At 49.4% G+C, this 16720-nt stretch overlaps 1 protein-coding gene across 7 annotated transcripts in view; it reads right to left on the bottom strand.

Annotated features, from left to right (window-relative positions):
- The window catches only part of LOC144947939 (glutamate receptor ionotropic, kainate 2-like), a 219916-nt gene that overhangs the window by 121788 nt on the left and 81408 nt on the right, over positions 1-16720 (bottom strand). For all 7 annotated transcript variants that reach the window (XM_078877355.1, XM_078877356.1, XM_078877357.1 and 4 more), the window contains exon 3: positions 8034-8291. In XM_078877355.1, the coding sequence (XP_078733481.1) occupies positions 8034-8291 (258 nt within the window). The remainder of the gene's footprint in view (positions 1-8033; positions 8292-16720) is intronic.

The following is a 16720-nucleotide window of genomic DNA, read 5'->3' as shown; positions in this document are numbered from 1 at the left end:
CCACCTTTGTCTTCATAGTGGCGATGTTTACGCATCATACCACGTGCTCATTTAAGGCCGAGCTAATCTAAGGGAGGCCAGGGATCAGTTCAGATAATCACAGATGATGTTAGGCATGGCTGGGAATCGAACATGGGCCTCAGGTTCACAGTGCAGTCAGGTAACCACCAAGCTACCGCTCCCCAAAGCACACACACACGCGTACACACACACACGCGCGTACACACACGCACGCGCGTACACACACGCACGCGCACACACACACACGCGTACACACACGCGTACACACACGCGTACACACACGCGTACACACACACGCGCACACACACACGCGTACGCGCACACACACACACGCGCACACACACACGCGTACACACACACACACGCACACACACACGTACACACACACGCGTACACACACACACGCGTACACACACGCGGGGGTACACACACACACAAATGCGTACACACACACACGCGTACACACACACGCGTACACACACACACGTACACACACACGAACACACACACACGCGTACACACAAGGCCACGTGGTCTTCTCCCACATTAACAGGGTGATAACATCACAAACAAATACTTACGCGGGGCCATTAAGCCTCCGTTTGTTAACACGAAGCAAGGACGCCAAGCAAATTAAATGAACCTTTTGGAGGCGACCTCATGCAGCTCCGCTGCGGACACAAGGATGTGTGCGCTTAATAGCCAATTGTTATGACGACTCTCCAAAGCCACATTTACACAGTCGGTGTCAGGGCCAAACACACCACGTGGCTCATCTTCTTGGTTCTTTCGGTAAAGTCACGTAGAAGGGAAGTAATAAAATAATACAAATAAAACATAATAAAATTATTCTCACGACGTTTCGGCCACAACGCAAGCAGCCGTCCTCAGGTGAAAACCAGGTCCGTCGAGGCGACAGAGTCTGAATGAGGACGGCTGCTTGCGTTGTGGCCGAAACGTCGTGAGAATAATTTTATTATGCTTTATTTTTATTATTCTATTACTTCCCTTCTACGTGACTTTACCGAAAGAACCAAGAAGATGAATCCCTGCAGTCACGAAAGCTTTCAATCAAAATTTACACCACGTGGCCTTACGAAAAGGACACGGCAGCCACCGAAATGGAAATTACATTGTTTGTCGCGTGGGTGCTTGGTCGAGTTTTTTGCCGGTGGCTGGGATTGTCGGCACGAGCGGCCGTTGACGATTAAAACTATTTAATAATTTCACCAGGAGACGCCCGCTGAGCTCCATCGCTCTTTTTGAGAAGCGACCTCGCCATCACGAATGATAGCTCAACGAAGTGGCTTGTCATCGTGCGGAAATTGATAGCAGCCAAATAGTCTAAACGCGTGATTATAAATGTGGAGGGAAAAACCGGAGGACTCGGAGAAAAATGCACGCGAACACAAGGAGCGAGGCACGCAAACTCCGAATATACAGCAGGCGTCAAGGTCGGGATCAAACCCATAACCTCCTGTATGCCAGGCGAAGTAGTTAACTTTTCGCCACCGTGGCACCCAAGTAAGAATTACAGTGAGCACGTTTGCCCTGCATAAGCACAAGCTAACAATGCCGTGTCACCTTCGTTATTCACACAACTTACAGGTGCAACATCATCGGTATGTATGAATGTCTGTTGAACTTCGTTCGCACCGTACGTAGCCAACCGTGCTAATTAGAAGTGCGGGATAAAGACAACACACGATACACAAAAAGCTGGGATTGTTTGGCATTTCACAAATCCATAAAAAATAAATAAAACAATTATTTGTGAAATCTTGACTTAAAGCTTTCGTGACTGCAGGAATTCATATTCTTTGGGTCTTTCGGTAAAGTCACGTAGATAGGTTCAAAGAAAATAACAAAAAACTACGTTTCGATCGCAACACAAGCGTTCGTCGTCAGGAAGAGGGGGTTAGCTTCTAAAGGGAAAGATCTAACAGTTGTGTGGAAACCCTCCCCGTAGAGGCGGTTAATTATTTCTGAATCAATTCTCGACCTATAGATTCTATTCATCCATGCTATGACAAAGCACGATATACAAGGACGTAAGATGTTGGGCATATACAGCACATCATTATTATCACCACCACTTTTAATTGACGCAATGCTTTCCGTTCAGTGCATCTCAACGTGCTCTGTGGCAGTCGAGAGAGCCAAAGAGCCAAAGCCTCCTCCCCCCAAGTGGCAGCTAGTTCCTGTGCAGCACAAGACGACTGAACGAACAGCCAACAAGAAGCCATCAGTCTGCCAGGAGGGGACTACTTCTGCTACGTGGCTTTTCCCAATGAAGTAATTTCCGAACAATCGATAACATTTGGCAAATCTGGGTCCATCATATCCATCACGGCGTAGTCTAAATCTTTTTTTCGAATAACATCAATGGATCGACATAGCGTCCGCTGTGCAGCATCTGTGGCTAGCACACCCGCCGCATTAACTGGGGTGACCGCTGGGCTTGAAGCGCGAACCTCTGCGGCAGGCAGGCACATGCGCGACCGCTAATGCCACGCAATCTCAGTCAACTGCCAATCAGGAACCCCATTAACCACCCTGCAAATCAATTAAGTGGTTGATTTGCTTTGAATTAATTACCACGCCGTGATGAGCCTAACAAAGCGTTGCAGGTGAGCGCCGTTTAAATCGGAGCGCTCACAATCGCGCGCAGAGAGAACGGGTTTGGTGGCAGAAGGGGAAGGATTTAATCTCATTCGGAATCCTTTCTTGTATATTTGGGGGCTGACCTTTTACTACACCCGGTGAAAGATCGACCTGACATTTCCGTGCCACCCTCCTACAAACTTCTGTGCCGGGAAATGCATTATGACGAATTTCAATATTGGGAAGTTTTAATATGGGCACTACGGTGGGGCGTGAGAGGGTAGAAAAGAGTCAAGTGTTGGCAAGTTAACATTTTTCTTTTGCAATTTACTTGTCCGTGCGAGGATTGCCGCTGACAATGGTGATTGGTCGCTAGCAGGGCACCAAGGTCAATGTGTTCACCTCCGGGGCCCACAATTTTGTCAGTTTGAATCCAATTTAGTCTCCTCGATAATGACGTTCCTTTGAGACATTATTATCAAACAAGAGTGGCATCTGCGAATGTCTGCAGATGTAAAACTTCTCGAGGCATACAAAAAAGGTCATTCAGTGACGGTAGTTATGGTGAGGCTTGAAACTTTTTTCTTACAATATTGCTAAATTGAAATGTTGTGCTTTTTTAAAGTTGAGCGCAAGGAACTGCACGAAAAAAATACTTGGGATACATATAATGGACAATTTTTTACGACTATGACCACCGGTAAAATAACAGGTGTCTTCGTTGTGGTCGATGAGTGGTTCAGAGGTCAGAAGTCAGAGCTGGTAGAACTGGCCAGCGATGTGCTTCCGGGTTCAAATGCAGGTAAGCCGCCTGTGATCAAGAGTCGGTCTCGGCCAGTCAAAACTGAACGCACAAATAAACCACCACATTCAATTTGATTTTTCACTTAATTTGGCAAAAAAATATATTGGTCTAACTGTCATGCACGGTGGGAGGGTCAATGCTGTCCTCTAACGTGAGTGAAGAAATCTCTAATCAGTAGCTCTGTGATATCAACTTCCGTTGGCTGTTCTCAGAAACGAAGGGTTGCACGTCTCTGTGAGAGCTTCCAAACGGATTCTTCATCTCCTGATGTGACGCTGAGAGCGCAATCGGGATAACATTTGACAAGAAGAATAATAAATATAGTAATAATTTGAATAGATAAATCAAATAAACATGCCCCAAGGAATACCTCTACGCTTTGCCCTTCAGCTCTTTACACACATCATTCCTTTCAAAGAAAAAATTGCCTCCACTCTTTATGTGCGTGTCACACATCCGATTATCACGGTCGGCTACGTACGGCGCGAAAGAAGTTCAACATACACGTCTCCCGAAAAAAAAAGCCACATCATCTACACACTCTCACCAAATCCGAGTACATTACATTCCAAAGCAATGTAAGATTCAAGACTCACACCGAAGGCCTTTAGGAAAAGCAGACAAAACCAGAGAACGCAGACTTGAGAGCGAGTCTTGTCGTTAGCTCTTTAGCTACCCCACGATTGCAGCCGGCAGCAGGCGACAAACGAGGGACAAACACTCCAACACCCTCCCCCCGTTGCCCGGCTAGCCACGGGATAAACGCACCCGGGGAGCGGGGGGGGCGGAGAGATTCCGCACCCAAGCGTAAAATGGAGCTTCCGTCGGCCGACGATCGCAAGCCAAACACGGAGGATCATCCTCGTAAAGCGAAAGTGTAAATATCACGCCGATTTAGCACGACGACGCCCCGGCCCGGCCGCATGCAACACTAAAAGGTCGCCTCCTCCGCGCCACGCCGCGAATTACCGCGGCTATTTTACAAGCGGCTGTGTGCGCGCGAGTGTTTGTCGCGCGGCTAGTGGGGGGCGGTCAGCGCGCTGCGCTATGAAGCCATCGACCCGAGTTCGATTCCCGCTCACGGCCAACACCGGTGACGATTAGCTCCAAACGGTCCTGGGCTGCCCCTAGGTCGACTAAGCCTCAAATGAATACCTGGTGCGGTGTGTTAATATCACCACCTGGGAGACAAATGCGGCCGGGCCTGGTGTTGGCCACCCACCCCCTCGTGTGCCGTGCCGGCTTTCATAGGTGCTACTCGCTAACTGCACTTGCCCCTACAGTCTGTTAAGGCTATACGGGGGATCTTTGCCTTTGTTTATCACGCTATTGCTTGCTTATTCACCCTGTTGTCACAAAGAGAACCCATTTATGTTCCACAGCGCTGAAATATGCAACCATAAGCGCGGTCTTTTCTCAGATAATGTGATACACTGAATATGTATGTGCGCGCACGTTTATTTATTTTATTTTTAAAACGTTAAAACCTGGCCTCGTGCTGCTCCATCGCTGGATTGTGAGAAGCCGTGGTAGCTCAGCGAGGAAGGCCTCCATCCAGCAGTAGATTAACCATTGAAATTATTTAACGATTTAATTATTTATTTTGAAAACGCTAAAACTTGGACTTTGCGCTGCTAGCCATCGAACAAAGGCGGTCACCGCATCAGGCGCTATCAGACGCGCGCTTCTGCGGCCGTCTGGAACGCTCTTCTGTCCAACAGAAGGAAACGACCGGGAGCTACTACGCATTTTTAAATCATCTCGATTGAAAACTCATTTTCTTAGAACCGCTTTTTGTGCGCAGTTGGCCACGTACTGTGCGAAATAAGTTCAACATGCATAAGTGCGTGCTCAAGCCCAGGTAAGCCAGGTTCATAGCGCAGCGATGACAACCGCTGCTCCACCGCAACACCGCACAGCTGCGAGATCAACACGTTGTACCAGAACAGATGGATTATTTCGTGTCCATTTCAGACCAATTGTAATCTCTCCATTAGGCACTCAATAATTGCGCAATTCAATAATAAACTCATTCCGGGCCAATTATAACTGCATTACATTTTAGTGCACAGCATTGGAACCAATGAATTCTAACAAATAAATTGGCTTGGCGACAGAGCACTTATAAGCTGATAAATAAATGGCAGAGAGGGTGGTAAAAGGGGCTCATTAAGACTCCCATTTACGGTTAGAAGACTTTAACCCTTTCCTTTCTTGCCACCCACCTAAATGTATTCATAAATGAATGATTACCCCCACTTGGGCATTTGTGCCAAGCCAGGATTCATCTGATTTTTCTTGCAATGCGGCGTCATCTATTGCGCAATCGCCACGACAAGTTCTGCGTTGTCGTGTGAGGCCCCCCTCCACCCCCTCCCCCCTCCATGAACCCCCCTCCACCCATTTGTGCCACTCATGGCGCTGAAGACTCCCGTGATGGTGCGGGTGGCCAGGCACAGCGGCCAATGCTCCTGCCGTGACTCAGCCACTGCCATTAGGCTGGTGGCTCCCACCCCTGTTGCCTGTCGTGTGCCATGACTGATAACACACTACACTGCCGCTCCCCGCGGCCACACAAAGACAAAGATTCCTCCGTAGAAACCTCTTCACAGACTGTTGGGGAAAGTGCTGTTAGGGAGCAGCTATGAAGGCCGGCACGGCGCACGAGTGGGTGAGTGGCCAGCACCACCCGCGGTCACAGTTGTCACCCGAGTGGATATGTTTACACACCAGGTACTCATTTGAAGCCGAGTCAACCTAGGGGAGGCCCAAGACCGCTTTAGAGAATCGTCACCGGTGCTGGCCGTGAGCGGGAATCGAACTGGGGTCGCCAGGTTCGTAGCGCGGCACGCTAACCCCAACACCGCCACGCGCACACACACACCCAACAAATACACACATAAGCACTGAGACGCATAAATAACCCACAGGGAAGAGAGATGCGAGAGTGTTACACATTTCACGGCACTCTTGCCAAGGTCAGCCCGAACGCAGGTGGCGCGCCGTCGATACGGGGGAACGGGGGAACCCCTGGCAAATCCACCGGTGCAGTGGGGCAGCCTCACCGAGGAGGTCAGCCTCACCGCGGTGCCTCGGGCCGCCGGTTACGCGCGATGGAGCGAGCGATGGAGCGAGCGATGGAGAGAGCGATGGAGCGAGCGATGGAGCGAGCGAGCGATGGAGCGAGCGATGGAGCGAGCGAGCGATGGAGCGAGCGATGGAGCGAGCGATGGAGAGAGCGATGGAGCGAGCGATGGAGCGAGCGAGCGATGGAGCGAGCGATGGAGCGAGCGAGCGATGGAGCGAGCGATGGAGCGAGCGATGGAGCGAGCGATGGAGCGAGCGAGCGATGGAGCGAGCGATGGAGCGAGCGATGGAGCGAGCGATGGAGCGAGCGATGGAGCGAGCGATGGAGCGAGCGAGCGATGGAGCGAGCGATGGAGCGAGCGATGGAGCGAGCGATGGAGCGAGCGAGCACGCCGGCCTCGTGCTTGATGGGCTGGGGGCTCGCGCATCCACGTGTACAACGTGGCACAAAGGCGTCGTGGTTAGACACGGATTGCTCGTCAGCCGCACAGCACGCCGTTACATTCCTCAGTGGAGGTGCCAGCCCCATCGGGGGTGGGCGGGGGGGGGGGGGCATGAGCATATATTCGTTTTCGGGTGGTCCACCTTTCGGTTTATAAACTCCTACCGGGAACGATCGATTGCAAGCCAAGAGACTCCGACGTAGCGAGACACTGGGATTGCACATGGCTCACTGGGGATAACGCACATCAATCGTCGCACTCCCCTCATGTCCGTTTGCAGGCCAGGTTCGGGGTCGCCTTGTGCCGCACAGGGACAGCTGCCACGGGGGGGGGGGGGGTGCCCCTTTCAAGTGTGTTGAGCTGAGGTGCGATGGTAAGTCACTTATTTTGATTTAAAGATTTCGTGACTGCAGGGATTCATCTTCTTGGTTCTTTCGGTGAAGTCACGTAGAAGGGAAAGAGCTCTGATGCGCCCGAGGGCGACGGTGAGTGTCTCTATCAACAACGAATGAACAAATCACGATTGTTACTGTGTGTGATGTGTGTTGCTCTGCTTGATTCTTGACATTCGCTACATTTTCGACGACATATTCAGCAAACGAATTGAACGCATCCTGAAATTATCGACAAACGTATGACACCGTTTTCAAGAATCAACAACGTCACATTTGTCGCACGTGTTATAAATATTCCGTCGAAATGTAACGAAAATTAAGAGGGGAGAAAAAATCGAAAACATAGCCACAAATAGGCCACGGCACCGTGCTCACGTCAACGCGACACCCACGTGGGTGGTGGCGCCTGGCAAAAGCAATCCGCGGCAAAGGATCAGGGGTGACCCCAAGCAGCTCAAGTGTCGGTGGTGTGACATTGACGCCAGTACAACTGTCGAGACTCAAGTGTCTGCATTGCATTCACTCCGGCGCCAACGTTGAGACTTTAGCATTCTCTCGGGTCCTCCACCCCCCAGCACCCCCAACTCCCTCCACCTCTAAAGCGCCCCCCCCCCCCCCGCCACCTCCGGGCCAAGCCAGAAGTTGTTCATGAGAAGGAGGAGGTCGCGTGCGTCTCACCCGTGCTGTCTTCGTACACCACCGTGACGCTCTTCCACTTGTAGGACTGCACCAGGTCGAGCACGGCGCGGCTCACGGACGCGTAGTCGGGGTACAGGTTCACGAAGAACGTGTCCCGGCTGCTCGACGGCTGCGGCTTCCACTGCGTCTGGATGTGGGGCACCTCGAGCGCGTTGGCGATCGACTGCACGGAGCTCGCCGACGCCGAGTGTGAAGGTCCGAAGATGGCGGCCACCCCCAGGGACAGCTGGTCGCATGCTGCGGCGAGGTGCACGGTGCGCACGGGGTGGTGGCGGTGGGGGGGGGAGGGGGGGGAGATGTCGTGGAGGTTGGAGCGGCGGGGATGTTCGCAAACGGGAGATGCGAAGAGGATGGAACAGGGGACGGCGCAGAGGATGGCGCAGAGGGTGGCACAGAGGGTAGTACAGAGGGTGGCACAGAGGGTGGCACAGAGGGTGGCACAGAGAGTGGCACAGAGGGTAGTACAGAGGATGGCGCAGAGGGTGGCACAGAGGGTGGCACAGAGGGTGGCACAGAGGGTGGCACAGAGAGTGGCACAGAGGGTAGTACAGAGGATGGCGCAGAGGGTGGCACAGAGGGTGGCACAGAGGGTGGCACAGAGGGTGGCACAGAGGGTAGTACAGAGGATGGCGCAGAGGGTGGCACAGAGGGTGGCACAGAGGGTGGCGCAGAGGGTGGTGCAGTGAGGGTTACAGTGCAAGAGTAATGTTAGGGGTGGGAAAGATAAGTGATTGGGGAGGGAAGAATCAGGGTAGGGCAGAGACGCATTGAGATGGAAGAGAAGAGAGAAATTGAGAAGTAAGTGGAGGGGGTGAGGGTGGGACAGGTGGAGAGAGATGAGTGTTGGAGTGAGCACAGAGAAAGAGAGAAAAAGGGAAAGATGAAAGTAACAAAAAACTAAGAGAAAGAAACTAAATTTGAAGAGCACATGGTGGGATGTTTAAATGAGATTGGTGAGTGAGGGATGATTTCGGGGATGAGAGGCAAAGCAATTCAGAAGGGTTAGAAGATCGTGAGGAGGAGGACGAGGAAGATGATGTAACAGTGAGTCGAGGACAAATTAACATATCGTGAAATAAATGGGCACATTACTCAAAAACAAGAACAGGGAGAGCAATAGGTGTGGGGGCCAGGAACACACGGAGATACGATGATATTGAACAATGAGATATGAAGAGGAGACATAGAGACAGGCAGACACAGACAGAGCACACTGTCCTTAGTTAATCGGCATTTTTTTCTTTTGCTTGCTCCCAGGTGTAAATATAGCAGCCGTAAAAATTGGTTTGAAATTGAATTGTTGCTCGGCAGAAACGGCGGCGGCGGCGTGTCGAAGGCTGCCGCTGTGGCTGCCGGGAGAACCACGTCCGGTAACAGCCGTGAAACTAACAGCTTGCAGGAGGCATTCCGTGCGAATTACGGAACGAAAGCTCGGGTCTAATGGGCGCAAAGTCAGTCGGTCGGTCGGTCAGCGTCGCTCTATTCTAGCCCAGAGCGGTTGTTAAGAGCCTTCGACAAGCTCCAGTCTGGAATTCACTCCGTCACTCTCTCACCTCGCACGCAGGAGGGGCTGTGCCGTCCTCCTGTCACGATCTGAAGCCTTTCTCTCTCTCTCTCTTTAATGTATTCTCCCGTGCCTTCTAAATGTCCTTTTTTAAAGGACAATTTCATTCAATTAATACACGGATGAATGAGCAAAGGGAGGGCTTCTTGTTCAATGTGATGTTTTGTTTTACAGTTGTTGTTTTTAATCACGCGATGATTGTGATTCTGCGTGTTTATCCAGGAAAGCAGCACTCAATCTAAAGACTTCCTCCCCCACCCTTGCAGAGGGCCTTGCCAAATTTCGCAGGAGGGGGCAACATCGCTAATTGCAATTCCAATTGAGTACTTTGCTGGTAATTCTTCAGCATTGGGATGTTTGGCCAATACCACTTGCAATCTATGCAGTTAACATCTCGTCATGCTGGCAATGTTAACTATCTCGCCTGGTATACAGGAGGTTGTGCGTTCGATCCCAACCCTGATGCCTGTTGCATATTTGGAGTTTACGTGTCTCTCTCCCCGTGGTCGCGTGGATTTCCCTCTGGGTCCACCGATTTTTCCCTCCACACTTAGAAACACGCGTTTAGATTATTTTGACCGCGATAAATTTCAACATGATGAGCCACTTCGTTGAGCTATCATTTGTGATTTCCAGGTCGCTTCTGAAAAAGAGCTATATAGCTCAGTTGGGCCTTACTTGGTAAAATAAAATAAAATAGTTAATCGTTAGTTGATAGTGAGTTAGACTGTTAGGGCAGATCTTGGAGACCCCGTGTTGACTGAGCAGCAGCTGCGGGATCTGGCGGAGGGCAGAAATCGTCGGCGATGTGCTGGTGACATCTCGATCTACAACTACAGCGTCTACACAATATATGTGCAGATTTTGACAATGACACTTTGCGGTAACGTCACAGCAAAAAAATACATACATTGGACAGAAATTCCGTCAGCTTGACTTAAAATGCAATGCTCTCTCACCGAAAGCAAGCCCAGCGATAAATAAACTGGGCCGGGTTTTATATGTCACATCGATGACTCGTAACTTTTTTGTTGTTGTACAAGTCAGGGGTTGTGTTGGAAGTGGTGCATGAACACAAATACAAAAGCACAAATGCCAAAAAACATACTCTCATTAACACGGACTTATAACAGAAACAATATATAACAGTCTGGCATTTCTGGCAACGGTTCTTCTTCAGAGTTGAATCTATTTGGCACACATTACGGCCCACATTATTGCCTTCCTTGCAAAATAAATTCACTTAAACTAAATTATATGAGCATAAAGGTTCTAGCGGTGATGTGATGGTTTGCACACACCGTGCGATGAACCCCGTGACTTGAGTTCGATTCTCAACCGCCTCTGACATCGTTGATGGGTGATATCTGTACCGGTCCTGAGCCCGTTGCCTTCACGAACCCTCACTGAGACCAGTGCAGTTAAGTACGGTCAAACAACCCCCGTTATTGACAGGGCTCGGAATGGCCTTAACACAGCAGTGTAATAACAGAGTTGTTCATGTTTTCCATGTTAAAAGATATGCATTCACTTTAGGTTGCATATCATAGTTTGGAACAAATGCTAACCCAGAACACATTGAACGTTGTGGTCCAACGTTGGTCTAACAGTTCCAACCACATGCCATTGTTGACACAACGTTGCAAGTTTACTGGGAAGGTCCAGCTTGCTTTTTGTTCAGATTCGTAGAAAAGCAATATATATGGGAAACACGGCTTTTTTCCATTGTGCTTGTCGTTCTTAAAATATATATCTCATAAATTTAACAAAGCACCGATAATTGTAAACGCAGCTGTGGTGATGTTTGTGGTTGTTATTTTTTTTCTTGAGTACTCCAACTCTCTTCGCTTGGCATGCAGTGGGGCATGCAGTCTGTGCCCATCAGCAGCTGGGAGACAGCTTTCACCAGACAATCTTTCGCAGGCCACCTTTATCTGCAACTTCCTCTAACTGCTGAAGGGGTTGTTATTGGTGATCAGATAGTGCCATGTCATTGGGGGGCCCCAATCTCCCTACTGCACGAGAAAGATTGGCAAATTCCCTATCTCAGCCAGGGGATATTTCCACTGTGTATATATATATTTTGTGTTTAGTATCAGTGAGAAACTAAGCCCTGATAATAAGTGATAGGGACGCAGCCGTGGTGTCATGGTGAGCACACTCGACGTATAATCGACAGGTGGCCTCCGTCAACCCAGGCGTTATAGTGGCATACGCCACGTGTCACCTGTGGTGGCGTGAAGTGTGGGTACCTCATGCCGAGCCAGTGTCGAAGATTAGGCCAAATACCCTGCAGAGGGTGATCTCTAGAGCTCCTTCTAGTGAAGGCCCTTCTGCCAGCAGTGGCGTGAGATAGAAGTTTCAGGGCTGCTCCTTTACCTTTTTTACTTTTTACACATTATGTTCGAGATTTTCCAATGTAAATAATTTGTGAGATAAAAAAGATATTTTGGCGGTGTTTCACGAAATTCCGTTTTTGTGAACGTGTGTGTGTGTATCCCACCATGATTTATCTATGGGCACACAACAAAACTCCCAAAACGCACCGTTGAAATTGTAGCTTCCTTTCAGATAACTCCAGAGCCAACATCACGCTCATGCTCGTAATAACTTCGGCATGGCGCGATCGAATGACGCATCTCAAAGAATTGTCATCCTCGTTGAAACTTGAGCGACAGAGTTTGCAAATCAAATCTGTATATTGCAAGACAAAAAAATCCTACCATAGCACAATAATAGTGCAGGCTGGGGGGAAAAAGACACAAGTTGCAAACAACACCGCAACTGTGCATTTCGGCAACAAAAAAACATCAGCATTTTAAAAAGTGCACTGTGGTTCCTCTTATCGTTGGTCACCGTCAACATCAAATTGATCAAACGTGAGCGACTGACAGTAAGCAGTGATATACGACGGTGATCCGGTTTCATTACAAATCAGGACTCATCAGCACAGTATAGTCAGGCTGTCAACAACAACAACAACAACGATAGCAATGTTACAACGTGTACACATATCTTACACCATGCACATTTGTGATAACTTTAAACACAAGCACAGTGATTATATACTTGTGGTGTTTCAACATCGACACAGACAGGGTATACTTTTCACAAATCTCTGCTTAGAAGAGTCACTGCCCCGTCACGGCAACCTGCCAACCAGACTGATTATATCATCTCGTCCACACTTTGTTTAACCTCCACCATACCGCGACAACAACAAACGCAGTGCACTACTAAGTGGCGGTGTTGTCACCAAGGCGTTTGTGCAATGCTCGGTGCAATTTGAGGCCACGTGAAGTGTCGAAGGCCCACAGGCAGGAGGTCACGGGACAGACCCAGGTGTCATAGGTTGACTGAATGAGATGACTGGCAGATGTATCACCTGTGCTCCCCACTGTGCTAACCCTCTGCGTTTTAGCCGCCCGGCACTCTGCTCATTGTTGTGAGCGACGCTCCTCTGCCCTCTGTTGTTGTTGGAGGGCGACTGCCTCCAAACTCCCCAACAGCGTCCTTTACAAACCTCCTCCACAGAGGCTGATCTTGACACCGCTGGTTCCAGTCATCGGCAAGTCTAATCAACTCCACATCCTTCTGTGCCACATCAGTCCATCTCTTCTCTAGCCCGTGCCGCGCCAGTTTAGCCCCCTCGATCCGGCCGAACCGAAGCTGCCAGGGCATGCGGGCTACGTGCAGGTCACAACAATACACTCACTCACCAACTGACTCACGTGCTTACAACAATGCAGGTGATCTCACTTCCATCCATCCCTCCCTCTCTTCTCTCTGCTTCTTCCCCTCGCTCTGCTACACTCTCAACTTCCCTCCCATCACGTCTGCTTTGCCAAGTTCTTACAACCTTGCTCAATTCGATAAAAGCATGAACTCTAATCTCGATTACCCCTTCATCCGTGCTGTTTGTTGCTGGCCACTTGGTGCATTGGGCCTCAGGGTCTGTGCTCGACACGCTGCAATACGCTTCGGTAAGTAAGCCAAATACTCAACACATTCGTCGAATAACACCGCCTTAAAAGAATTGTTCTTCTATCTATATATACCGTATGATAAGTGACGTTTTGATCAATGGCCCTTCTTGGTAGCATGCCAGGTCAGCCCCACTCCAAACTTGACCCCCTGACGTCAATAAATTCGTACGGATCTGCTCATGTGCACACACGCACACCGAGCGGATTGTTGAGACTCACCCCCCAAAAAATTCGCTTACATGTACGGGGGGGGGGGGGGGAGCAGGGGGATGCAAATATTGCGACGTTAAATTTGGAAAATACGGTAAATATTTCTGCGCGCGAGACCACTGGGGCGACCTTTGCGAGCGGTGCGATGCGGTGTTCCGGGAACGCGCGGGACCCTTCAGCCACTCTTTCGCTGAATTAAGCGATGTCTGCTGTGATTTATTATTCAGCCCACCGCTTGATACATCGTGCTACCATTTGACTTCAAGAATCCGCTCCAAACGCCTTTCAACCAAAAAATAATCATCCGTCTCTCGTGCGCTCAGCGCATGCTTTTTTTTGTCGCGCGCGCTCCTTCAAAAATTTGGCGAAACCGACGATGCGACTAAAACATCGGCGTGCACAAGAGAGACGCTTGTCCCTGCCAGGAGCCGGAGGCTAAGTTCCTGCCACAGGAATGTGGAATTTCCCATCCGTTGGCTCAACACGCATCCTAACCCGACTTGATTCACTTTGGTGGCGATGGAATAAATTGTAGGGGAAAAGACCAAAACAAAACCATCTTTCGCGGATTCCAGAGTGCTCGAATATTTACCAGACTGCCAGTCGCATCCCAGCGTTTGTTGAGCAAAGGATAGATGACGTCTCGATGGCCTCTTAGCTTGCTGGTAAGAGGATTTTCTACAACCTCGGCTCATCTGTGACATCAAGGAGGACAAACTAAAGTGCTTAGGCTGCTGTTGACCACAGGGATGAAAATTTAAATGCCATGAAATCTCTCCGATAATTTTTTCCCCCCAAAGTAAATATTAACTCTTTGTGCCGATGACTAACCCTTGCAAGTGATGTCATTCTTATAAATGTTATTAAACTATGCCTGTGGTCTGAAGCTATACAAAGACCCCCCCCTCCCCCCATATACCCTTAACAGACTGTTGGAGCAAGTGCTGTTGGCGGGCAAGTGGCCAGCACCACGCTCGGTCGCCTGTCTTTCCCTAATGGAAACGTTAACACCAAGCACCCATTTGAAGCTGAGTCGACCTAGGGGAGGTCCAGGACTGGTTCAGATAATCGTTACTGGTAGTATTGACCTTGAGCGGAAATCGATCTCGTGTTCCCAAGTTACATAGACGTGGAACAAACACACAACACACGTGTTATTCACACAAGCAGCACAAATGCACACACAACAGAAAGGCTTGTAATACACGCAGCACGCAAGCATGCAACACACCCCCACAATAGCACACACAAAACACACACATTACACACAGCGCACAGGCGTGTAATACACAAACTCAATGTACAGATGCATATGGTGCATTATTAATAAATACACACATACATTATGCATGAATACATATATAAGGCATATAAAAGTTTTGAATAAGAAAGATAATCACATTAACATACCTAGCTCTGTTACCGACTTTAATATTTAAACTTAACAATGCCTAGCAGCAACCCACGAATTAGATTGGATGACGTTGCATACATATGGGGCTTAAATATAAGTGGAATATTGTAAAAAAAAAAATTGCTATCCCTGTTGTAATATAGATGGAAATGGTAAAGGTGCGGCCCTGCAACAGTTTGACTCTCGCCACTGCTGGCAGAAGACCTACACTAGAGGGAGCTCTAGAGAGCGCCTCCACGGCATATGTTTGGCCTACTCTTCCACGCCGTCCAGATATCTTGAAAGAGAGCAGTGTACCCACACTTTACCCCACCACACGTTACCTGCCGATCGACTAACCGTGCCGGTCCTCAAAGGCATTAAGAAACTTGTGCCCTCGTTTCAACTGCCGTGCCAGGAGAGGGAATCGAACCGGCGAGCCTACGGGCTGCAATTCCAGTGCGCTGACCAATTCGCCATGAAATAAATATGGGGGTTCAATTTAGAAACAAACAAACAAAAATGCAATCTCGAGTATAATATGGGCATAAATATTGCGTGTCTTATTACGTGCAAGCAAACATAGCTTTGACGTCTGATCAAAGTTGGCACGCGAATATATCGGACGGACGACCAAAAATATGTATAAATATGAACACTGGCCCCCTCCCTCCCTCCCTGCTCAATGAAAATTTTCAAAAAGCTCGTGAAAAAAAACCATTCAACACGATTAATTGCTTCCCTTAAAAGGCGATTGTGGGGGAATAGCTCACCATCACGTGCAAATTCTGGACGGTTTTATTTTATTTCCCCCCCCCATCGCCCCCTTCCCCCCAATCACGTCTGAAGCCGACTCCGCCGTCAAATGTCACCAAGTGATGGTGGCGCTATCGCGGCTAAAATGCAAACGAAGGCACGTCGGGCTAAACACGATAAGAGCTCATCTTTATTTATGGGGAAATGGTGCTAAGAGACAAACAGATACACACTTTTTTTACATTTATTATTATTATTTCCAACGGAGAGGGAAAAAAGACGAAAAATCGGGCAGCAAAGCCACGGATGGAAAAAAATGTCATTTTTTGGCATTAATTCAAGAAGAAAAAAAAATCTGACAACTCCACCGCATATGAATGTGCGGGGGACGCTGCTGCACAACTTCTAAAATACCGCCCACGCACTAGAGTCGCACACAGACACAACACGCTCCAGCGGATCCACTCAAACGGCGGGGGGGGGGGGACCACTCCCGCACACAACGCTGGCACTGCCAACACACGCAGCTCGGTCGCTCTCGGCGCAATTTAGTGCCGCTTGGTGCCAATTTGAATTCCGGGGTGATAAATCCCCCCCCACCACCACCACCCCTCGCCCTGCCTCATCCCCCTCCCCCGCCCCCCCCCGTTGAGAAGAGAACGACTAAGGAGCTTCACGGAAGACCATATGCTGTGCCACCTCATTTGAATAACCTCCATGACCTCCCCCCCCCTACCACGAACCCCCCTGAGCTACG

Source organism: Lampetra fluviatilis, chromosome 47 (genome assembly GCF_964198595.1).
Source record: "Lampetra fluviatilis chromosome 47, kcLamFluv1.1, whole genome shotgun sequence".
Taxonomy (NCBI): Eukaryota; Metazoa; Chordata; class Hyperoartia; order Petromyzontiformes; family Petromyzontidae; genus Lampetra; species Lampetra fluviatilis.
The sequence above is the reverse complement of the archived record's forward strand: the minus strand, read 5'-3'. Positions and strand labels throughout refer to the sequence as shown.